Raw genomic sequence first — 21,740 nt, 5'->3', positions numbered from 1 at the left:
TCCAACTCTGTTGAGCTCCTCCTTGGTCAGGCCACACTGGAGGGTGCAGATGGCTCTGGCATCAGCTTCCACTTTCTTGATTAGGGCTGGTTCCCAGTTCTCGCAGGGTGTAGTTTGCCGTCATCGTCAGTTGGTAGATGGATTCTAGTCTTAACAATCATCTACATCTCGAACTGGATCTTCAGGAAGTTCTCCATTCGTCCTTTCCAGTACTCGAAATCTTCTCCGGTGAAGAGCGGGGGACGAACGGTGTTGTATCCTTCTTGCTGGGCCATTTAGTTAATATGCAAGAACAAAATAAAACAAGATACCCCAAGACTAGGTCTTGGATTAGTAGTGCGGAATAAAGTTAAAATAATGAACTCGAGTGGTGTTGCACCAACTTCGAGCAAAAACCGATTCGTAAAAAGAATTAGAATGTAGCTATTAAGCTAATTCTAATTGACTCCCTAAAACTGAAAATAACCACAAAAAAAATATACTTTATTGATGGTTGCTCTAAATCTAAGCGACCCCGCTCTAATACCAATTGTTGGATCGAGAAGTGCTAGAGGGGGGTGAATAGTGACTGTGCAGTATTATCTAGGTGATCGAAGATGGTACCATGTGTAACAACTTATAAACAGTAGCCGCTACATTATATAGCAGTTACTACGGATTAGCCATTACACATTTGCGGGTAAACTCGTGACATGTAGATTCCACATCGTGTAGCAGTTACAGTGGATTAGCTGCTACAACGTGTAGCAGCTTCTGTTGCACATTGTAGCATTGACATCAAGTTGTCGGACGATGCTACCACGTGTAGCAGCTTCTAAAGAGTAACTCCTACACTGTGTAGCAGTTACTACCGATTAGCTGCCACATCGTGTAGCAGTTACTGCAGATTAGATGCTACACCATGTAGGAGCCACTCCAGATTTGTGAGCTCCCAGAACATGTAGTAGTTACTGCTGATGCAAATAACAAGCCCCACTCTCTATTAAAGATTTATGGTCAGTAATTTATTATAAAAAAACAAATTTATACAGAACTATCAATTAATTGTAGGTGACCTACGACATCTGTTCCATCTATCCGTCACATCCATAGAATGACCACTCATAGCTGTCATTTATGAGCGGTGTGACAAGTCATACCTGTCATAAACCATAACTTGTGAAGAAATCAGAAACCTATTTTTTCAGACGGCTAGCTGTAGATGCGTGAGTACAACTATTCCAACATGGACTACGGACTACTCAGCGCCGTTGTTTTCCTATATAACAGAGGTAGCCTGGCTCATTGCTTGACATCCAAAGATAAAATAAGTAGCTTACAAATGGATTAGCAACATTTTCCCCACACCACCTTCACCATTTATTTCATAGCATATAGTCTACATCTTCAAGTGTTTCTTGCTCTTGAAGCGGGAATGAGAAAGCGCCCATGTTGTCTTCCACGATCTAGTGTATGCTCCCATATTCTTAAAGGAATTTCGTCAATGCGAACACCATTCTCTGGCCCGGATCAATGTACGTGCCTGGGTTTAGGCCGCTCATAGAGTGGTCTAAATCTGTACACCAAGCCTCGGTTATTCGCTGTGGAATTCTCATGGAGTAACAAATAGATTCTGGACTCGACGATTTCTCCTAACCCCGAGCAAATGACGTGAGGGAAATGTAATCTTTAATTGAGAATTTTACATTTACTATGGAATATCTGTCATATTGACAATAAATGTATCATTCTAATTTTATTTCTTAGCTATGTTGTGATATGTTTATGCGGTAAATTAAAATGGATTCATTATTCAATATCATACTCGCGAACAAGGATCAAGGAATATTAGGTCCTCATTGTAGCAGCTCCAACATTATAGTTGCTACACCAATATAGCAATGGGTGTGGTCGGAGAAATGTATTTATACTTAAGTTGATGGTGTAGCAGTTACGGGTAATCAACAACACATGACGTCATGTTGTACAGTTATCTATCCGTAGCTGCTACAACACAGAGAGAGACATTATGCAAGACATCTCAGATTACTAATAGATTAATAGCGTATAAATCGGAATAGTAGCATAAATTCTTCCAACGTGTTGCACTTCTCAAGAGTGGAAAATGTAGATACCATCTTGCTAATCGTAAATGAAAAAAAACCTACACACTATAGTTGGCGTTGATATAATGAGTGGAATAATATTAATATTGTAAATAAAGATAATAACATGGCACACACATAAGATTAGCTTGCAAGTTGCTGCAACATGTTGTGGCAGCTCACGTCCCCATGGGATGATATAGTTGCTAGCACATGAGGTATTGCCACCATGAGGTTTGGGGTTTAAATCTCGGCAAAGCAGAGGTAAATGTCTCCCTTATGTGCTAGTCACTATTTCAAAGGCTAGTAGCCGCCCGTGATTTACCTCCTTCGTGTTGACCCTGGGACGGGTTGACGGGGGTGCTGGGGGCGAGCGTATTCGCCTTTTGCCACCATAGTGTGGTCGATCACACCTTTGGATTAGCTGCTACAAAGTGAAGCAGCTAATCCCAAAAACTGCAACACGTTGTGTAAGCACACATCTTGGGAGCATCTACTACAATGTGTAGCAGTTAATATAAAGTAACCGCTACACGATGTGGCAGCTCTCGTATCTGTGGTTTCTTAGAAAATGTGTAGCAGCTAATCCGTAGTAACTGCTACACTTTTTCCTACTCTTGAGAAACTGCTACATAGACACACCTCTAGTTCGCCCTCATGTGAGTGATGAACATCCAACTTAAGTTGATGGTGTAGCTGTTATTTATCCGTAACTACTTGATCACTATGAATTTGTTATATTATTTTAATTCATAATGCATGTTTTTGATGGTTTATTCATAGCTTAATCTTACATTTACATTACATTTCATAAATTGCATGTGATCTTGGACTTAATTACAATTTAGCCAATTATCATGGTATTTGATGCTAATATTTGATTATTATTTTGTAGGCATCAAAAGGGTCATTGACCCGATCATATCATACCACATTTGGGCTCAAATCTAGGGCTAAATGAGGCTATCAAGCTTTGAATCGATTTGGACCGTTCGTTGAAGATCTGAGAGATCTTAGCCATCCATTGAGAATCTCGTCCATCTGACCTAATGAGGAGCAAATCTCGTCCGTTGATGAAGATCTAGAGGTTTTCATTCAGATCCGAAGACATCACAACCGTTGATCAAGCCTGAGCTATTCTGGACCGTTGGATCGAATTTGAAAGGGATATAAAAGCCTCGCAAGAAGCTACAGTGACTTGGGATCGGCTTCATGATTTCCTCTACAGTGTCTTCGTCTTCTTCGCAGCGACGACCGAGTTCCCATTCTGATTTCCAAATCTGAGAGCTTAATTTCTTCACCGACGACGATCTCCATCTGCCGACGTTCATCTTCTGGTGATCAGAGAGTTTTAAGGAGGTTTCCCGATTGCGACTTGGGTTCTGCTTCATCGTCGCATACCTGGTCGAAGGAGGTTTCCCGATCGGCATTATTCGCTTCCACCAGGGCTTGAAGGAGGTTTTCAAGAGCTTCTGATCCTGTTCCGACTTCCATGCCGCAGCAAACCTGGATCGAATTGGTCATTTGATCCGGTTTGCACTTCACAGAACCTGAGCTCTGTTTTTCTTCGGCTGATGAGATTACCAGATGAACATGAGCTTGAATGGAGGTTTCCAAGAGCGATGAACATCACTTGGTAATAGTTGGAAGCTCAGATATTGTTTGTTAGATGTTTTAAGGAGGTTTACGAAACATACCTGTTAACAGCAGGTTGAGAGGAGTTTTGCTACGGGTTTGGGATGTGGTATGTTTAGGGTTTTTGTTTTCTTCGTCTTTGTCTTTGAATTGTTTTTGAATATGCTCAGATCAACAGATCCGATTCATTTCTTATCATTTCGTTCTGTTTGAATTTCTTATGCAAAAATCCATTACTGATTTTCACTTGCAATTCTGATTCTCTTTAGATTTCTGCAATTTCAACCACACTCAGATACTAACTTAGTTCGTAATCTGAATCTTATTTAGCTAACTAATTGTAGCTAATTAATTAGGTTGCAATCTAGTGTTTGATTTGAATTCTCTATTTCGGTTCATGTAAGTTAGTGTTAGTTCTAATTCATGGAATTAGTAAATCCCTTGTTCTGTGCATCTGAATTGCTGTGACTGTAATGGAGTTTGAATATGAATGGGAACTTGAGCGTTTAATTGTTTACCTCTATTAAGTCTTGTTGAATGAGGGTGAGAGTTGAAGACTTGTTATCTGAGCTTGATGGTTTAGGTTAATTGTTTGTGAATTAGATGGAGTCCGATTTCTACAAGTGTGTTTGAGTTTTTTAGTTTACTTGTTACTATAATTGTTAGTTGAAGAAATTGATTCCATGATGCTTGATCGATGAAAATGCCTAATAAACTTTGTTGATATGAGAAATCAATTTGAATCAATTCTAGAGTACTCACACATTTACTAGTAGTTATCCTTGGAAAAATACGACTTGGGACTCCTTACTACGACACTTGTCTTAATTTTAATGAGTTTCTAATCTTTATCAATTTGGGGTGCCACGTGATATGCAAAAAGGCCGACACCACTACTACAACACAGGCGAAAGGCATTATGCAAGACATCGTAGATCATTAATATAGTAAAATTTGTTGCTACATGGAGCAGCTTCTCAATAATCGAAATTGCACATACCATCTTTTTGACCGTAAAAAAAAAAAATTGGTGATGATAGTTGGGGTTGATGTAATGAAATTATTTAGAGTATTATTTATTAATATTTCAAATAACGATAATAACTTAACACAAACAAGATTACATTAATTCATAAAGGTAATTTAAACACTCAAGATTTTGTTGTTATTACAAGGGAGGTAACAGCTGGATTTTTATCATTGTATGCGTCAAAAGGTCTTATTACATCAAGTCTCCTTACAGAGGATTAACATATAACGCCAACTAAACCAATTAATTTGCTTTTCCATATCCTAATCCATCATTTATATTCACGCCCAAAAAAGTATAGTAAGATAAGATTGGAAATAAAACTTATATTGAAATGACTTACCCAGTAACTACTCTACGTTGTAGCAGTTTACTATCTAATTAGCTGCTACAAGTTATAGCAGCATAATTTCCACGTATCTGCTCCACGTTGTAGCATGTGAGGGTCCAGGTTGCTTTAATAGCGTGTCGTATTTAGGATGTGTACATTGTAGCATAAATCTTTGAGTGTCCCTAGAATGACTACTCATAACTGGTATCACCCTAGAATGATCACTCAGAGCAACCATCATCCATATGACTACACATAGCTATCATAAATCATGACCCATGACTAGTTGTCTTTTATGTTGCTTTGTCAAAAAGGTATGTGTGGGCTCGTGACTATACCTGATTTCCCTATATAATAGAGGGTCACAACATCCATGAATGTCACAAAGGAAAACAAGCAGCAGATTTATGGATTGGCCACATTTTCTCGCCACCACCTTCGTCATTCCTTTCATGTCATCCTCTATAAATCTTGAAGTGTATCAAGGTCCCAAATCGGGAAAACCAAAGTGGTCAAGTAGCCTTCCACCCTCTAGAGTATGGCTCCATACTCGTAAATGTATTTCCTTAATGCGAACACCATCGTCTAGCTCCCATCAACATACGCGGATGATGGTCGGCTGCTCATGCAAAGGCCTTGTTGGTGCAATCGACATCCAAGGTTTTAATGTCCGACAAATATGTTTAAGTATGTTTAAGTATGGAGCTTGATCTAGGGAAGTCCTAGTTGTAGGCTAGGCAAGGGAAGTCCTAGTTGGAGGCTAGGCAAGGAGAGAAATCTCGGTATATCGTGGAAGCCAGGTGGATAGGTCTGGAGGACCTGATCCCTGGGTAGTCGAATACTGAGTCCTAGTTGTAGGCTAGGTAAGGGAAATCTTAATATATCGTGGAAGCCAGGTGGATAGGTCTGGAGGACCTGATCCCTGGGTAGCCGAAAACTGAGTCTTGGTGAGTGAAGCCAAGTGGAGAAAATCCTAGGGGGTGGTAACCTTAGGTTCTGGTGAGTGAAGCCAGATGAAGTAAATCCTAGGGGGTGGTAACCTTAGGTAACGAGAAATCTTGGAGGAGTGAACTCCAAGCAAGGTTTATCGGATGGTTTTCGGTCAACCGCGCGTGATCGATCGGACCAATGGAATTCGGTAAATCTAGGTTTAGGTTTACCATTGTTTTCTGTATTATTATTTTTGTTGTTGGCTAACATAATATTACAGGAAAAGTCTTAGTGGATCAGGTGATCAAACACTGAGCAGACAAAAGTCCAAACAGGTCTGGAGGACCATGTTTGGCAGGTAAGTTGAGGTAAGCAACTGGAAGAGCGACAGTGAGGTCGAGTTCTTGAAGGGAACAACCTTATGTCGCTGATCCAACTTAAGAAACCGGGAAGGTTTCCAAGTTGAGATCAAGACAGTTCTACTGTCTATATTACTCATGCATTATATTACTGTGCTAACCTTTGTTTTGCAGGAATACTATTTAACTCTGTTTCGCATATTCGGCCTGATCGATCGACCGAACAGGAGGATCGGTCTACCGAACAGGAGGATCGGTCTACCGAACAGGAGGATCGGTCGACCGAACCAGCTTGACTCAGACCAGAGATAAGTTCAAACCAAAGCGAAGCACAGTCCGATCGAAGCTTGATCGGTCGACCAAACCAGGGATCGGTCGACCGATCCAATCAGTATTAATGGAGCATTAAATGAAGATCTCAACAGATTTCAACGAACAGGAAAGGAAGTTGTTCGGTCGACCGAAAAATAGGTTTCATCGACCGAACCCTTAATGACCAGTTAATGCAGAAGATTGAGCTAGCGTCAGACTCCAGCCAAGGTTCAGTCGACCGAACCCAAGGATCGGTCGACCGAACGTTGACGATTCTTATAAAAGTGAAGGTCCAGGTCTGTGGCTGGGCAACGGGTTCTGATATCATCTCTGTGAAAAAGCTGTTCGTGCTACTACTCTTCTACACATCCATCAAGCAAGTTGTTGTACCATCCAAGAAGTGTCGATCGAGCTACATCTTCTATCTAAGTAATCGGTATATTTATTTAACTTGCATTGTACTTAATTCAAGTATATAGTAGGCTGTTACTATCTTACTCTGCTCATTTGTACGATCTGCTTCTTTCCGAGGATCTCGGAAAGAAGGGTTGTAGTGGATTGCCCATAGGTGTAGTCAAGGATCGCAGGCCTTCGAGTAGGAGTTGAGCTAGGCTCCAAATGAAGTAAAAGAACTTGTCTCTTTTCTTATTTTCCGCTGCACGATTCTGATTTACAAATTAAAAGAAAAGTTTTAAAAGAAGCGATATTCACCCCCCCCTCTATCGCTCGCATCTGATCTATCAGGTCTCACTTCCGCCTTAAATCGTGTGTGCGCGACAAAGGGCTTCTTCGTCGCCCTGAGTAATCCTCATGGAGTAGGAATCTCTCCTCCTCAGATTTTACCCATCCTCGACCAAGTGACATGAGGGACATGGAAAATAACAACATAGTGTATTGTGTTCAGAACACTGAGTACGTTGATCAAGGGTGATCGTTCATGGAGATTACTGTGGATGCAACTCGACCATTACGAAAATGACATAATCGGTGAGAACAATGTGAGCGCTCCTAGGCCTTCTGACCACTGTGTTTATATTAAACTTATGATGTAATCGAAATGTAATTGTATTCACAATATTGTCAATAAAGGAATAAATGTAATTATAGCTGCTACATTGTTTTCTTATAAGTAGCTGCTACCTACCGCCAACTAGCTGTTGTGATTATTCTGATTTCTGTAACATATTGTCGCAGCTCACAACTGTGGAGTAGCTGCTATAAAGGGAAGCATCTAATCCGCAGTAATTGCTACACGTTGTGGTAGCACACATATCGGGAGCAGCTGCTACAATATGTAACAGCTAACCACAGTAACTGCTACACGATGTGGCAGCTCACGTGTCTGTGTGATTACTTCGAAAATGTGTAGTAGCTAATCCATAGTAACTGTTGCACAGTTTAGCATCTACTCTTGAGAAGCTGATACACGTTGTAGCCGCATCTGGCAACTACCTGCTGTAAGGTGCTGCATTAAATGCTACAGCATCTAGCAGCTTGTAAGTGAGTTATACGTTATCTGATAAACCGTGTAGAAGCTCAATGTAGGTGATCTAAATAAAAAATTGAGATCAACAGACAGACTAACATCTTATTGAGCGTAAGCGAAGAAAGACTTGGAGACTATATTTGGATTTGATATACATGAATAAAATTGTATACTATTATGATTTACAATACAACGTACACAACTTGGAATTTCATGTTTTCCAACAAATGGATGGTCGTGTTAATAGGTGTTTCAGTGCCTCGAGGAGGGACCAGATTGTTCCTCCCACCCGAGATAAGGTCGTGTGACTGAATAACACGCTGGATAAAGATGAGATGCTTGCTCCATCCGGCTATGTTTATTAGACTTACCTTCCCTGGTCTGGGAAAGAGAGCCTATCTTCGACTTAGCTCGGTTTAATTCATATTGCAATGACTTTATTTGACCTGCTTGCTGCTCCAAAACTTGCTGTTGTTGCGATATTAGTCGACCATCTGCTTGGATCTTCTTTGTGAGGATGGTGATCGCTGAAGCATGCTTTAATCCTAGGTCATCTAGTTCGGCGGTCCTTTGCTTTAAGTCCAAATAGGCTTTTTCCTTTAAGGCGACCTCGGCTCAAATCTAAGAATGAGCACCAAAGAGACGCAACTCAAGGTCGCCCTGATGTGAGCGATGAAGATCCAGAGCTTGCATCGCCTCTACTAGGGATCGCTGTTTCTCGGATAATAGTTGAGTCCAAGCTTATTAATAGTTGAGGCCAAGCTTGTTCAAAATTTGAATTCATACCTCTTGACTATAAGGTGCAGGAGAGGATGAAGACATATCAACCAAATGTAAGTGATACACTCAGATCCATTACAATGCCTTTGAAGGTTAAGAAAAAATATGAATCATAACTAAAAGAGTTGATTGGAAATTTTGATTCTTGCAAAGCCTATAAAATAGAAATGATTCTGCTTAATGAACAATACACTATCTATTTACAATGTAAGATATAATACCTGTCACCAAGGTAAAATACGCCATTGTTTTTCATTATACCCCCATCTAGGAAGATAGCTCCATCACTTATATAAGGCATAGCACATTGCATACCAGATCTGGTTTTATACACTTGCAAGAGAGAAAATAAGTTATAAAAGAGAGTTTCACGAAGGCCAAGTCCATTAGGTGTGATGTAAGCCAAGTGCATACGGTCCAGATCAGTCATATTAACAGCAAAACCTATAAATTCAGGTGGAGTTTCCCCATTAGCTAGTCTTGGCTTCAGCAAAGCAAGTCTCCTTTGTAGATCCTCAGGTATAAATTCACCAACATAAGGTCTGGAAAAAGAGAAAAGTGTTGGGTTTTTCGAGCCGCGAAAACCGCTTTTCGCGTCGCGGAAACCCCGAATCACCCAAAGCCGTAGATCCGTGCAAGGAAAAATTTCGAAAACACAAATACGAGTTTTATACTACGATCTACAGTAGATCTACAAAGGAAAAACCATTTTACCTTCGATGCGTGCCCTTGCAAAATCCAGCTCGTCCAAGGTACTTGTCGGATCTTCAAAGTATCAAGGTAGATACTTCTCTAGTGATATCCACACGAACAAGGAGTGTCTCTCACACTCAAAGGATGGAGAAGAGAGCCCCAAGTGTGCTAGCACTTTCTAGAGCTCTCGGATAGGATTTAAATGGAGGGAAAAAGAAAGAAGAAAGGAAACTCTTACACTCAAGAAGTAGTCTCCTCTTTTGTGACCTTCACTCTTTCTTTCTTCTCTTGGAATACAACTCAACCACCTTCTCTCCCTTCATGGAACCCACGACCAAAAGAGAAGAGAAAGCAAGAGAGAGCTAAGGAGGAAGAAGATGGAATGAATGAGAATCAATTGCATTCACTCTCCTTCATGTGTGTGTAACCCCCTTCCCATTTAATGTGGCCATTAAAGAGGGGATTTGTAACCTCCATGAGGTGTCACACACATGTGCAACCATGATGATGTGGAGCATCATCAATGGTCCACCTTATGCCAACTCACAAATGAGGTGGCAAAAGGTCAATTCAAAATTGACATTTGATCTTCCTTCTCAAATCAAGTCAAACTTGACCAAATCTCTCTCATGGTTGATCTAATCTAACCATTTGATTCAAGCCAACTTAATATAATGAATCTAATTCATTTAATTAAATTGATTCAATGAGTCATAATCCAAATTAGACTCATTGAACACATGAATCAACTTGAGTCTAACTCAATTAGCCCAATTTGGATTACTCTTAATCCAATTTGGTTCATCACATGAACCTAATCCAATTGGTTCATCATATGAACCTAATCTCCATCCACTTGTTTTTTGTGTGTGACCCAATAGGTTCTTGTAATGTTGGCAATATTTCTAAACTCCTTTAGAAACATAAGCAATGAGCGGCATCTAGCAATACATCATTGCTACCCAAGTTACAAGAATGTTGAGATCCAACATCACCTTGTGACTACTAATTGTGACTCCTCACAATATGTGACAAGTGTCCTTCTATCCTAGACATCTAGATTGATTAATGTGAGGCATAGACCGTGTCATCCTCTAATCAATCTAAATCTTGAACTCCAAGTAGACTCACTCGATCAAATGAGCTCAACATCTAATGTTGACTCATTTGGGCATGGCCATGCACTTCGTGGTCTCACTCTATCAAGAATAGCGATGTCGCTCCCGTCATATGGGAGGGATAGATCCCATCTACATCACTCACATCCTCTCGCATAATTGTTACATACCCAAGAATCGCTTTATAGTCCACCCGCTACGGGTGACGTTTGACGAAACTAAAGTACATAACTCCTTATGTAGGGATCCATGGTGACTTCAGGGCTAAGGACTAATAGTCATACTAATAGCCACATGAGAAAGTATATGACACTCATATAATGATCCATGATACTTTCTCATGGCGGGTCATTCAGTATACATTCTCCAATGTATACCCATGTGTCAGCATGATATCTCTATATCCATGACTTGTGAGATCAAGTCATCGAGCTGACCTACATGCTAGTCTTATTGCATTAACATTGTCCCTGAATGTTAATACTCGACTAGGAATGATTTAGAGTAGTGTTCCCTATATCATCTCACTATCGATTCAACTAATCGATTGATATAGGTATGAACCTTCTACTCAAGGACGCTATTATACTTAGTCTATTTGGCACTAATACAAATAAGTATAATAACCAAATAAATGCCTTTATTAAGAATATGATATACATGAGTCCATACAATCATCAAATGATTGGCTCTAGGGCTCTAACTAACAAAAAGGAAATCAAAATTCAAATCCTATGCAATACATTTTAACCAGGAAAAGGTGGTAGGGTATGATTAATTCAATTTATAAATACTTGCCTCAAATTCTTAATACAATAGACGAGATATCTTGCTTGTATATTTCGTGCAACAGAGAGACCAAGTCCATTAAGACCATATCTTCTCTCTATCATGCCATCCTTATTATATTTCTCAAGAGCCATAACACCTTCATATGTCTTGCAAACTACAGCCATCATATTCTCCAAGCCTAAGTACTCTGATAAAATCCTGCAGAGAGTTATATAAGGAACATGCTATCAGAAATCTCTTGTAATATGCTCCCAGATGGCTAGTGGTCAGTCAACAAAATTAACCTGGGGATTGACTAAATTACTTGACCTGCTAAGGTTATCATCATGCACTTTCCCAAGTGTTGCTACTACACCCAGCACATCCTTCGTCAATGGTAACTTTGCTGCTAGTGGACCATGATCAAGTTTCATATAATATATTAGACCAGCCACACTTCGATCTTGCTTAGTATATTTTCAACAGTATGATTTTCAGATTTCTCAGGAGATACAATGCTGTTTTCAGTTTCCAGAGCTCTAGAATGATATTGGCCAAGTTCAACTGTGGAAAATTCCTTTATCAGGGCACAGGACTACAACAAAACATTATGCAACACTAACAAAAAAGAACAATTCAACTATCAGAGTGCAATCATCAAAGAGAAGAAGTTTTATCGATGGACATAGAATAAGAAACATTGTTATTTTATTTGGTTCTAGTGCTAAAGGAAGATAGATATTCCACCTTGCAAATCTAGAATCGATTCATCAATTCCATCAATCTGAGCCTTGAGAAATTTCAGGTTGTCCTCATGATGTTTAATTTTCAGTCCCAGTTTTTGTAGCTCTTCTTCTAATTTCTGAAAGATTAAAGATAAGAATCATAATAGGGGTCCATAATCACATATAGTTCAAACAAAAAAAGTTTGAGAGTATTGAGAACTATCAGAGTTGATATATAGGCAGCGAACCAGAAAAAAATCAACATCTAGAAGAAGTATAAGAAGATATATTCAGAAATAAGCCCATACTATAATGCAAGTAGAACAAAACAACAATTCAAAGTTTAGACATTGCTAACCTGCGAATGGCTCATTATGGTGTCCATGTTTAGGAAATCATCTTCACGGATCTCTTTCTCCGGCATTGCATGAACCAACAAAGTTCCAACAGCAGATCTCACTTCTTGCACTCAGAAAGAGCACCACCACTTATGAAAATAAAACGTAGTTCGAGAAAAGTTATAGCCGTAGACACAAATCGCGACGCTAAATCATTCTATATATTTCATATGAGGCGGAAATCGTCAACCTGCGCTGCATCCCTAAAATTCACAAAACCTAAAATAATACGACGGGTTTGAACTTTCAAAAGGTGGAAGCAAGCAATGACCTCGGTTTCTTCCTGAAGGCGCAATGGTCGATCAAAAATCTTCCCGCATCAAATATCATGCTTCGTCCAGTAAGAACTAACGAGAAAGACGAAGACCGATCCGAGATTGCAGAAGAATCAACGGGAAGCGGGAAAAAGGTAAAGAAGGGAAGCAAATTGGGGGGAACGATTTGGTGGGATCCGCTTACAGAAGACGATAGAAACTTGTCGTCCGAAGTGAGGAGGCAAAGGATTTGTTATTTATTTATTTAAAACGCGGCCATGTTTACCATGTTTAACATTTTTACTAAAGTAGGAAAAAAAATAATATGGAATTAACTCCGCCCATGATGACCGGTCATGGCCAGTCCCAAGCCCGGATAAAGGAGGAGGGTTGCGTTAGGTTGCCAGCCAGCATTAAACTATGACAAATATTCAATGAATGAATCCATTAAACTATTGTGCTAATGTTAGGTTGTTCCCTGGAAGGAACGCGTTGCAGGGTCCGACTATAACGTCTCGGCAATGACCGCTACATCTTCAGAACTTGGGTGTTGTGATAAATATGCAAGAGTTCGCATTACATGGTCCGACTGTAACGTCTCAGCAAGGACCGCTACATCTCCATGAGAACTTAAGTGTAGTGTTAAATAGGCAAGAGTTCTCATACCATAGGTTAGATAAGAACAAATATGATAAGAAAACTAATAATTTAAGATTTAGAACATGGAACATAGGAATTCTCACTGGTAAATCAATGGAGGTAGTAGATATGATGATTAGGAGAAAAATTAGTATTTTGTGTGTACAAGAGACAAAATTGATAGGTGAGAAGACAAAGATGATAGAGAACTCGGGTTTTAAGTTATGATATACTAAAAAGAGTAAAGCAAGAAATAGAGTGGGTATTATTGTAGATAGTTTGTTAAAGGATGAAGTTGTAGGAGTAGTTAGAACCGGAGATAGAATTATATCCCTTAAAATAATAGTGGCAAAAGAAACTATGAACATAATTAGCGTATATGCACCACAAGTAGGATTAGATGAAGCTACCAAATTAAGATTTTAGGAGGACTTAGATGAAATATTACAAAATATTCCACCAAATGAAATGATTTTAATAGGAAGTGATCTAAATGGACATGTCGGAGTGAAAAATGAGGAATATGAGAAAGTACATGGGAGTTATAGATTTGGAACGAAGAATGAGGAAGGGAATAATGTGAAACCAGATTGTGTTACTCTGTTCACTTCAATAGTTGACCTTTATTTTCATAGGAGGTGATCTTTATTTTCATAATCTGTTCAACCAGATTGTGTTGCCACTTTGTTTACTTCAATAGTTGACTTGCGAACTCCAGACAACATTATCTCTGCAGCAAATTAAAACACTTCATTGTGTTTACTTGAAGTGTGTGAGAGGCTACTTTGCCTCCTTGCTAAAGTATCTTAGGAATCTTGTCAAGGAGGTTCCATGACATGCTTGTGATATGAAGTTGTTGCATGATGTTGTAAGTTATGCTGACAGATTACCATCCTTGTTTAAATTGAAGTTTGATTTTCTTGATGCAATATGGACTTTGAAGAGAGCACTCATGGGTGTCATCCTTTTTTTTTTTAAAAAAAATATTAGCTTAACTTTATGTATGCATTGGCATGACATGGGATGACATTTTTTTTTAAAAAAAAACCCAACTTTATCATTATGTGAGATTTGAGTTTTTTAAACCAACTTTTTAAATCTGAGATTTCAAATCACCAGAGTTATTTAATTATTTAATTGTCAGTATCTAAGGCTCTTTTCTCATTATGTGATTGTAAACTTTCTTTGAATTATATTTTCTTATGAATATGATTAACTTTATCTATTTAACTTTTTGTTAATGACCCTTGTTCTCAGTTGTAGTTATAACTCATTTATTCATTGAGTATATCAGTTTTTTTATAAAAAAACTACAATTCTTTTGATATTCTTGCAGATTCCCATCAACACCAAGTACTCGTCTGCCATCTACTAGACCCTGGATGCAAAATATCCTACAAGGAATATTAGAAGCTATGCTACACTGCACTTCTTTCAAGTAAATTGTAATGTTCCAACCCCGAAAATCAGATACATCTAATGGATCTCGTCGTAACCCAAAAAACCTATTTCCATCATCTGTTGATTTATTCTTATAGACTAGTCTAGTCTTTGATTTTTACTTTGTTTTCTCTTGCATCGAATGATTATATACGAATATCTACTTTGTAACTGAATTCTATCATTTTTGTATGAATTTAGCCGAGCTGATTAACTATTATTATGTCAAATTTAAATATAGACATATCAATTATCTTCGATTTTTTTTAATCATGTTGACAGTAGTACCATCATTTTAGGAATTATGTAAATAGAAAATAATAGTATTTTAGGTTGATCCTAATTTTGTTTCTATAGCAACGTCAAATAAAAATAATGATTTTGTAAATATAAAAAGAATGTTTTTGTAAATAGGAAATTAAATATGATTTTTTTTATTTAAAAAAAAAATAACACTTTCAAAGTATTACAAAAGTGTTGTCTTTATCAAAAATAACAACATTTTTAAAGTGTTGCAAAAATATTATCTTTACAAAAAAACGATAATATTTTTAAAGTATTATCTTTGAGTGAACTTTTAATAACAGTATTTTGAAACAAACAAATTTACCGGAGTTTCATTTAGAAACCCAATGGAAGACCAAAGCTAACAATTTCCATGAGGATCAGCATGGCTCGAGCAAACTAGTCCTAAATACGAAACATGAAAAGAAATCGTTTGGGATGGAGTTTTAGGGTACTTCTGGATTCAAATTGATGTCGAGCAGCTCAAAATGTAGATACAGAAACTCGAAAATGACATGAAGGAAATGAGGCATGAGAATGTTTATAAAGGAAGAGAACTGATGCAGATGTTAAGAAGACTCACTGAACAACTTGATGATATAAAATCCCATATTACCAAAGCAGATGCAAATTTTGAGTGTTATTGAGAAGATGATTATTGCGCACTAACCTACCTTCAAGAGGTATGTTCAAAAACTATCGCTACCATTAATGCAACTTCCTAAGAAAAATATTCTTTTAGATTTTGACATTGTGCTCTTATTTGGGAAAATTTGCATGCAGCCCCTAATCAGAAACAAAATTTTGCATGCATTCCCCATTGATAAAACTTTTTATTTTCACTCCCCAGTCAAATATAGTGGATACTAATTTACCTAACTACTCCTGATATTTTTAGGTATAAAAAGTAAAAAATAAGTATATTTATTCTTAAATTCGGTACATCAAACTAGAATTTAATATATTTTCTATCAAATTGAGCATGAGTTTTTTTTCACCTCAATTGGATGTAAAATATACTAGATTTTTTTTTTAAATGATGCTCAATTGGATGAAAAATATACTAGATCTTATTTAAATGATACTGAATTTAGAAAAAATTATAGTAAGTAGGAAAAAAGTCATACTCAATTTGATAGAAAATATACTAGATTCTAGTTTAAAGTGTTGAATTTAATAGGAATTATACTCATTTTTAGACTTTTTGTACTTAAAAAATATGAGGGGCAATTTTGATATACTCGATTCTAATTTAAAGTGTTAAATTTAAGAGTAATTATACTCATTTTTATATTTTTTATACATAAAAAATCTGAGGGGCAATTAGAAAGTCGTGCTCAATTTGATTGAAAATATACTCGACTCTAATTTAAAGTGCTGAATTTAATCTGAATTATACCAATTTTTAGACTTTTTGAAACTAAAAAATATGAGGGCCAATTTTGATAGAAAATATACTCGATTCTAGTTTAAAGTGCTAAATTTAAGAGAAAATATACTTATTTTTGAATTTTTTGTATCTAAAAAAATCCGAGGGATAATTAAGTAATGATATTTGCATGAAGGAGTAAGCAAATAAGTGGAACCAAAGTGTTGTGAACATGAGAATTAACATTGTGATTAAGAATTTTTCTTTCATGTAAATTATTTCATAAAGCAATAATGAAAATAAGAAAATAATAAAAAAAATCCATAATAAAAAAAAATTCATTATAAATCTATAATAAAATTAATAAATAATCAAAAATCAATAACAAAATTAGATAAATTCATCACAAAATTAATAATAAAATTGTTAAGTTAACGAATTTTCGTTGCTAAATGTATCCGTTGCAATGTTGCCACGAATTCTGCGACGACCGCGAATAATCCTATGTTTAGGGTTGCCGTGCGCGAAGGTAGGCTGGGTGGCGAGGGTTTTGTTGCCGTGTCCAAAGGAAGGCCGGTGCGAAGGGTCTCTCTCCGGTGGTTGTAGATCCGGCGGCTCGGGTGCGAAGGAAGGTTGGGTGCCAAGGGTATTTCTCTTTCTCTCTCTCTCCTGTGGTTGTAGATCCGGCGGCTCGGGTGCGAAGGAAGGTTGGGTGGGAAGGGTATTTCTCTTTCTCTCTCCGGTGATTGTAGATCCGACAGCTGGGCCGCCGGATCTATGACCTAGAGGGCAGATCTCTCGCTCCGGTGTCTGCTAGAGGGCAGATCCGGCGCGCAGCCTGGTCCAGCCGGGCAGATCCGGCGGCCCAGCCGCCGGATCTGTAGCCTGCACAGCTCCGGCGTGCTAGAGGGCAGATCCGGCGGTCTACCTTTCGCAGCTTGGTCCAGCCGAGCAGATCCAGCGGCCCAGCCGCCGGATGTGTGGCCTGCGCAACCCTATGTGGCCGTGAAGATCCGGCGGGCCACTGGATCTGCCGTGTGCAGCCTGGTGCAGCCGGGGAGATCTGGCGGCCTGGTCTTCGTAGCCCTATGGGGTGCGGTCCCTGCCCGTTCCGTTGTGCGATGGGCCGTTACCCTGCACGTTCTGGTGTGCAATGGGCCGCACGTGGCCCTGCACGGCCTGGCCCTGCTATTTTGTTGCGAGTATGCTGATTTTTTTTTTTGTTTTGATTTTGACAGTTCATTGTTTTTACAGGTTCCTTATGTAGATGATCCAAATACTCCGGAAGAAACGTTTTTGTAAGTTTTTCAGGTTTTCTTCTATCTATTTATAAATGACTTTCCTTCTTTTCAAGCTAACGACTGGACTCCTCATGCTGATTTGGTGCAGTAGATTTTGATAAAAGTAGGTCTGCAGTCATTAATTAGTGATTAACTTATATAATTGTCATAATTAACTAATTAATTAATTAGTTGAGAAAATTGTGTGTACTTACATTGGGGAAAGATAAACCAAGAAAGAGATGATGTTGCCCGTAATAATAGGGAGCATTCAAAAGAAAGCCATGATAAAAGAAATAAAGAAAATATTGAAAACCAAGATTAAGTGGATGATTCGTATTTAATTAATTACCTAGTATTCCAAATAGAATGAGTAAAATACGTCCTATATCAGGGTCCATCTTGATGCTTGTGAGCTATCGAATTAGAAGAGCAATTAAGGGGGAAAATAATGCAAAAAGATTGTCTAAAAGGAAGTAGAAAAGCAAAACTTATGAATTTGTGTTTTCTTGTGTTTCCATCAATGGTCTTTTCCATTGAGTATAGAGGCATTTTGTTATGAGTTATTTGTTAAATTTAAGAATTTTGTTAACTGTTTAACAAACTAAAGTAAAAGAGTGATTTAATTAGGATGCGTTTGGTTTGCTAGATTAATTAATTTATTAAACTGTTAATTACAACAGATTATAAGCCTCAAAGGATTACTTGTATATATATGGCAGTTGGAAAAAAGTTGACTGTGAATTTAGAAAGTGAGTGGATATAATGGATTAAGAAAGTAATTAGAAATATGAAAAAGAAAATGTTCATATAAAGATCTTAAATTGTTTTGTGAAAATTCTTTATGAATTTACTTTGGCTCAAAATTTCGATGACATAATATAAGGGGTTGGTTATCAATAGTATTAACTCTCCCAGAAACATGGGAATTTGTAACTAATCAAATTTTAATTAATGATTGAATGAAGTTATTAGATAATGATGGGTTGTTATTAGATAACGCTCGAACATGGGAATTTTGTTTTATTTTTAATTTTCTACTATATTATTAGTGACTGAGTTTTAAAATTGGTCCCTAATATGATGATGTTATTCACACTAAATTGTATTGATAAAATATTATGAAGCAATCATAATGCTTTCAATGAACCAAAATATCATGATTTTCATAAACATATAACCCCAATATTTGGTTAAGTTTCTAGACAAACTATCAAGGAATAGATATCATCTACATCCTAAACAACTCATGATCTTTAAAAAGTTTTAATACGCTTGGAAATGGATAATCCTAGATTGGTTCATCATCATCTTCAGTAAGCTGTATGTGTCCCAACTATTTTGGACAGGATTGGCTATATATTTTGTATGCCTCCATTAAACTCTGTGTGCCGAGAATGTATAAATAATACCTTAAGAATGAAAATAACAACAATTTGATACTTTTTCATATTAAAGCATCACAAACCATTAGTATTTATCAAAATTGTGTTACAGCCAAAACAACAAATATTTTTCCTTGCACTATGTAAGCAAATCAAAAGGAGGATATCTTGGATTCTTTAGTTAATAATTATATCTTACTCTAAATAAAATTGTATAGTAATACTTCTATCCTAAATATTCTCCTTGGGCCTTGGTATGGCATGGTTCCAACAATGACAATGTGACAATCTCTTAGGCAACTGCTAAGCAAAAAACAACAATAAAAGAATGATAAAGCAGGGGAGTCAACAAGGGTGAGATAAAAAAAATGATAAAGTGCAACTTTAACATGAAAAAAATTTAGACGGATGCATGCAAAATCTATACTGAACATCTATTTAAATGTTAAAATCAAATAGCAATTTGGTTGCAACATATTGAAATAAATAATTTGCATAAATTATTGATAATAAATGTTGGAAAAAATCAATAAATATTAGAAATAATAATTAATTCAGCATGAAGAGCATTTGAATTGGTTTAATCTTTAATGTTTATTGTTTAGGTGAATTAAAAATTTAAAAAAATGATGAAGTATTTGATTTTGCATTTAAATATTTTTGCATGGCATAATTTTTAATGAGATAATTAAGAGCAAATATAGATATGACACCTATATACATTTATATCTTAAAAACTTCTAAAGATTTTCATATTTTGAAATTTTAACTAATAGTAGTTTCAAATGCCAACTTCCATCTAACTATTTTAAAATATTATTTTAATATATAGAGTTGTTTGCATATCACATGGGTTAAAATCTACTGTGTAAGAACCTGAAAAATTTAATTAAAAATTGCACAATGGTTTGAATTCTAGTTCTAAATATATATACATCTCACATAATAATAAATATAACACTGCAATATCACATACAAATGCTAACAATTATAACTATCATCGAATGAGCATGGATTGACATGCAATGTCCAACACAAATACAATTGTGAATGACATCACGTGCACACATTGATCCAATGTGTGGTTAAGGAGAGAAATTGATATAACAACTAATTGCCCTGAAACCATCTACAATTGCTAACAACTATAACTATCATCGAATGAGGATGGTTTGACATGCAATGTCCCACACAAATACAATAGCGAATGACATCACGTGCACACATGTAGCCAATGTGTGGTCAAGGAGACAAATTGATATAACTACTAATTGTCCTGGAACCATCTCATAGGTTCAAGGTCTTATTGCCATAGTCATTATCTAGAAGTGACTCATCGTTCACAAGTAAATTATTCAATGTTATGTACGTTATGGCCCATGTTCATCATATCCTAATCTGAGAATGAGTTTAACTTTCTATCATAGTAAAAGTGTGCCAACATTAATGATAATAAAAAGACTTAATCATTTCATATGTCAAAAACAATTAGATCATACTGTATTATTGTCTATCAATCCAATGAAATGATATCTACTTATAAAATTGTGCATCTGTGTTTCAGGAATCAGCTTTTATGTAATACATAAAGCATAAGGAAAATTTAAAATCTATCCTAGTAAACTAGAGTGGTCAAATTAACAATGAGCGCCACTTGTAGGAATGAATTTGCATAGAGAATCCACATTCCCCGCCTCACCTAGCCATGTGACTCTAAAGAAGCATTGGTACTCTTAAAAAAGAATAAGAAAACTTCTATTGATAAAAATATTATAACATGGAAAAAGAAAAACTTGGATAACTTGACTCTCTTTTAGTTTTTATTTTTCCTTGTTTTAATATTTTTACCAATGCTTCTTTAGTGCAATATAGTTCAATAGTTTCAATAACTAATGCAGGTTGCTTGTTTTTTTTAATCTAATATTTGTTTTGACAATCAATAATTGATCACGATTTGGTTTTGACAATTATTTGTTTTGTTTATTCATTATGATAATAATTAGTTGGTTTATAAAGAAGAGCACCATTATCTATTAAAAAAATGAAAAAGTTTATGGTGGTCTCAAATTTTTACTAATCTTTATGATAAGTCAATTAACATGATGAGGGGAGCTCATTATGTATGCACTATGGCTATATCTGTTGAATCTTTGATTGCTTGAATCTTGATCAGATAACCACTTGTTTGCTGTACTCTCTTATCTTTTCTAGGTTTTTACTGCAAATTGTGCCACTTTGATTGCAAATTATGTATGGTTTTTCTTTTGTGTTGCAAGTGACTAGAAATTGAGTCATGGAAATACATTAATGATAAAACATAACCATCATTAATTTTCACTTATCCAGGATTCAATATTAATTCAATGGAGCCCTCACGGGTTGGCGTAGTTACTCCAATAGGTTTTGGTGTCAATTCTCAACGGGTGTAAAATGCCT

General features: G+C 36.8%; 1 protein-coding gene and 1 pseudogene across 2 annotated transcripts in view; one reads left to right on the top strand and one right to left on the bottom strand.

Moving 5' to 3' along the window:
* Positions 1 to 877: 877 nt before the first annotated feature.
* LOC122045207 lies at positions 878 to 12,678 on the bottom strand (annotated as a pseudogene).
* Positions 12,679 to 17,092: 4,414 nt separating this feature from the next.
* Positions 17,093 to 21,740, top strand: part of LOC121992306 — a 4,926-nt gene continuing 278 nt past the window's right edge. The window contains exons 1-3 of one of the 2 annotated variants that reach the window (XM_042546607.1): positions 17,093 to 17,285; positions 17,894 to 17,937; positions 21,651 to 21,740. The exon at positions 21,651 to 21,740 is cut by the window's right edge and continues 278 nt beyond it. In XM_042546607.1, coding sequence (XP_042402541.1) covers positions 17,106 to 17,285; positions 17,894 to 17,937; positions 21,651 to 21,663 — 237 coding nt within the window. In that variant the 5' untranslated portion in view covers positions 17,093 to 17,105 and the 3' untranslated portion in view covers positions 21,664 to 21,740. Of the gene's footprint in view, positions 17,361 to 17,893; positions 17,938 to 21,650 lie in introns of both variants that reach the window. The other variant, XM_042546601.1, reaches the window with a different exon arrangement.

Source organism: Zingiber officinale, chromosome 1B (assembly GCF_018446385.1).
Source record: "Zingiber officinale cultivar Zhangliang chromosome 1B, Zo_v1.1, whole genome shotgun sequence".
In the NCBI taxonomy this organism is placed as follows: domain Eukaryota; kingdom Viridiplantae; phylum Streptophyta; class Magnoliopsida; order Zingiberales; family Zingiberaceae; genus Zingiber; species Zingiber officinale.
This window is presented reverse-complemented; position numbering and strand designations above follow the sequence as displayed.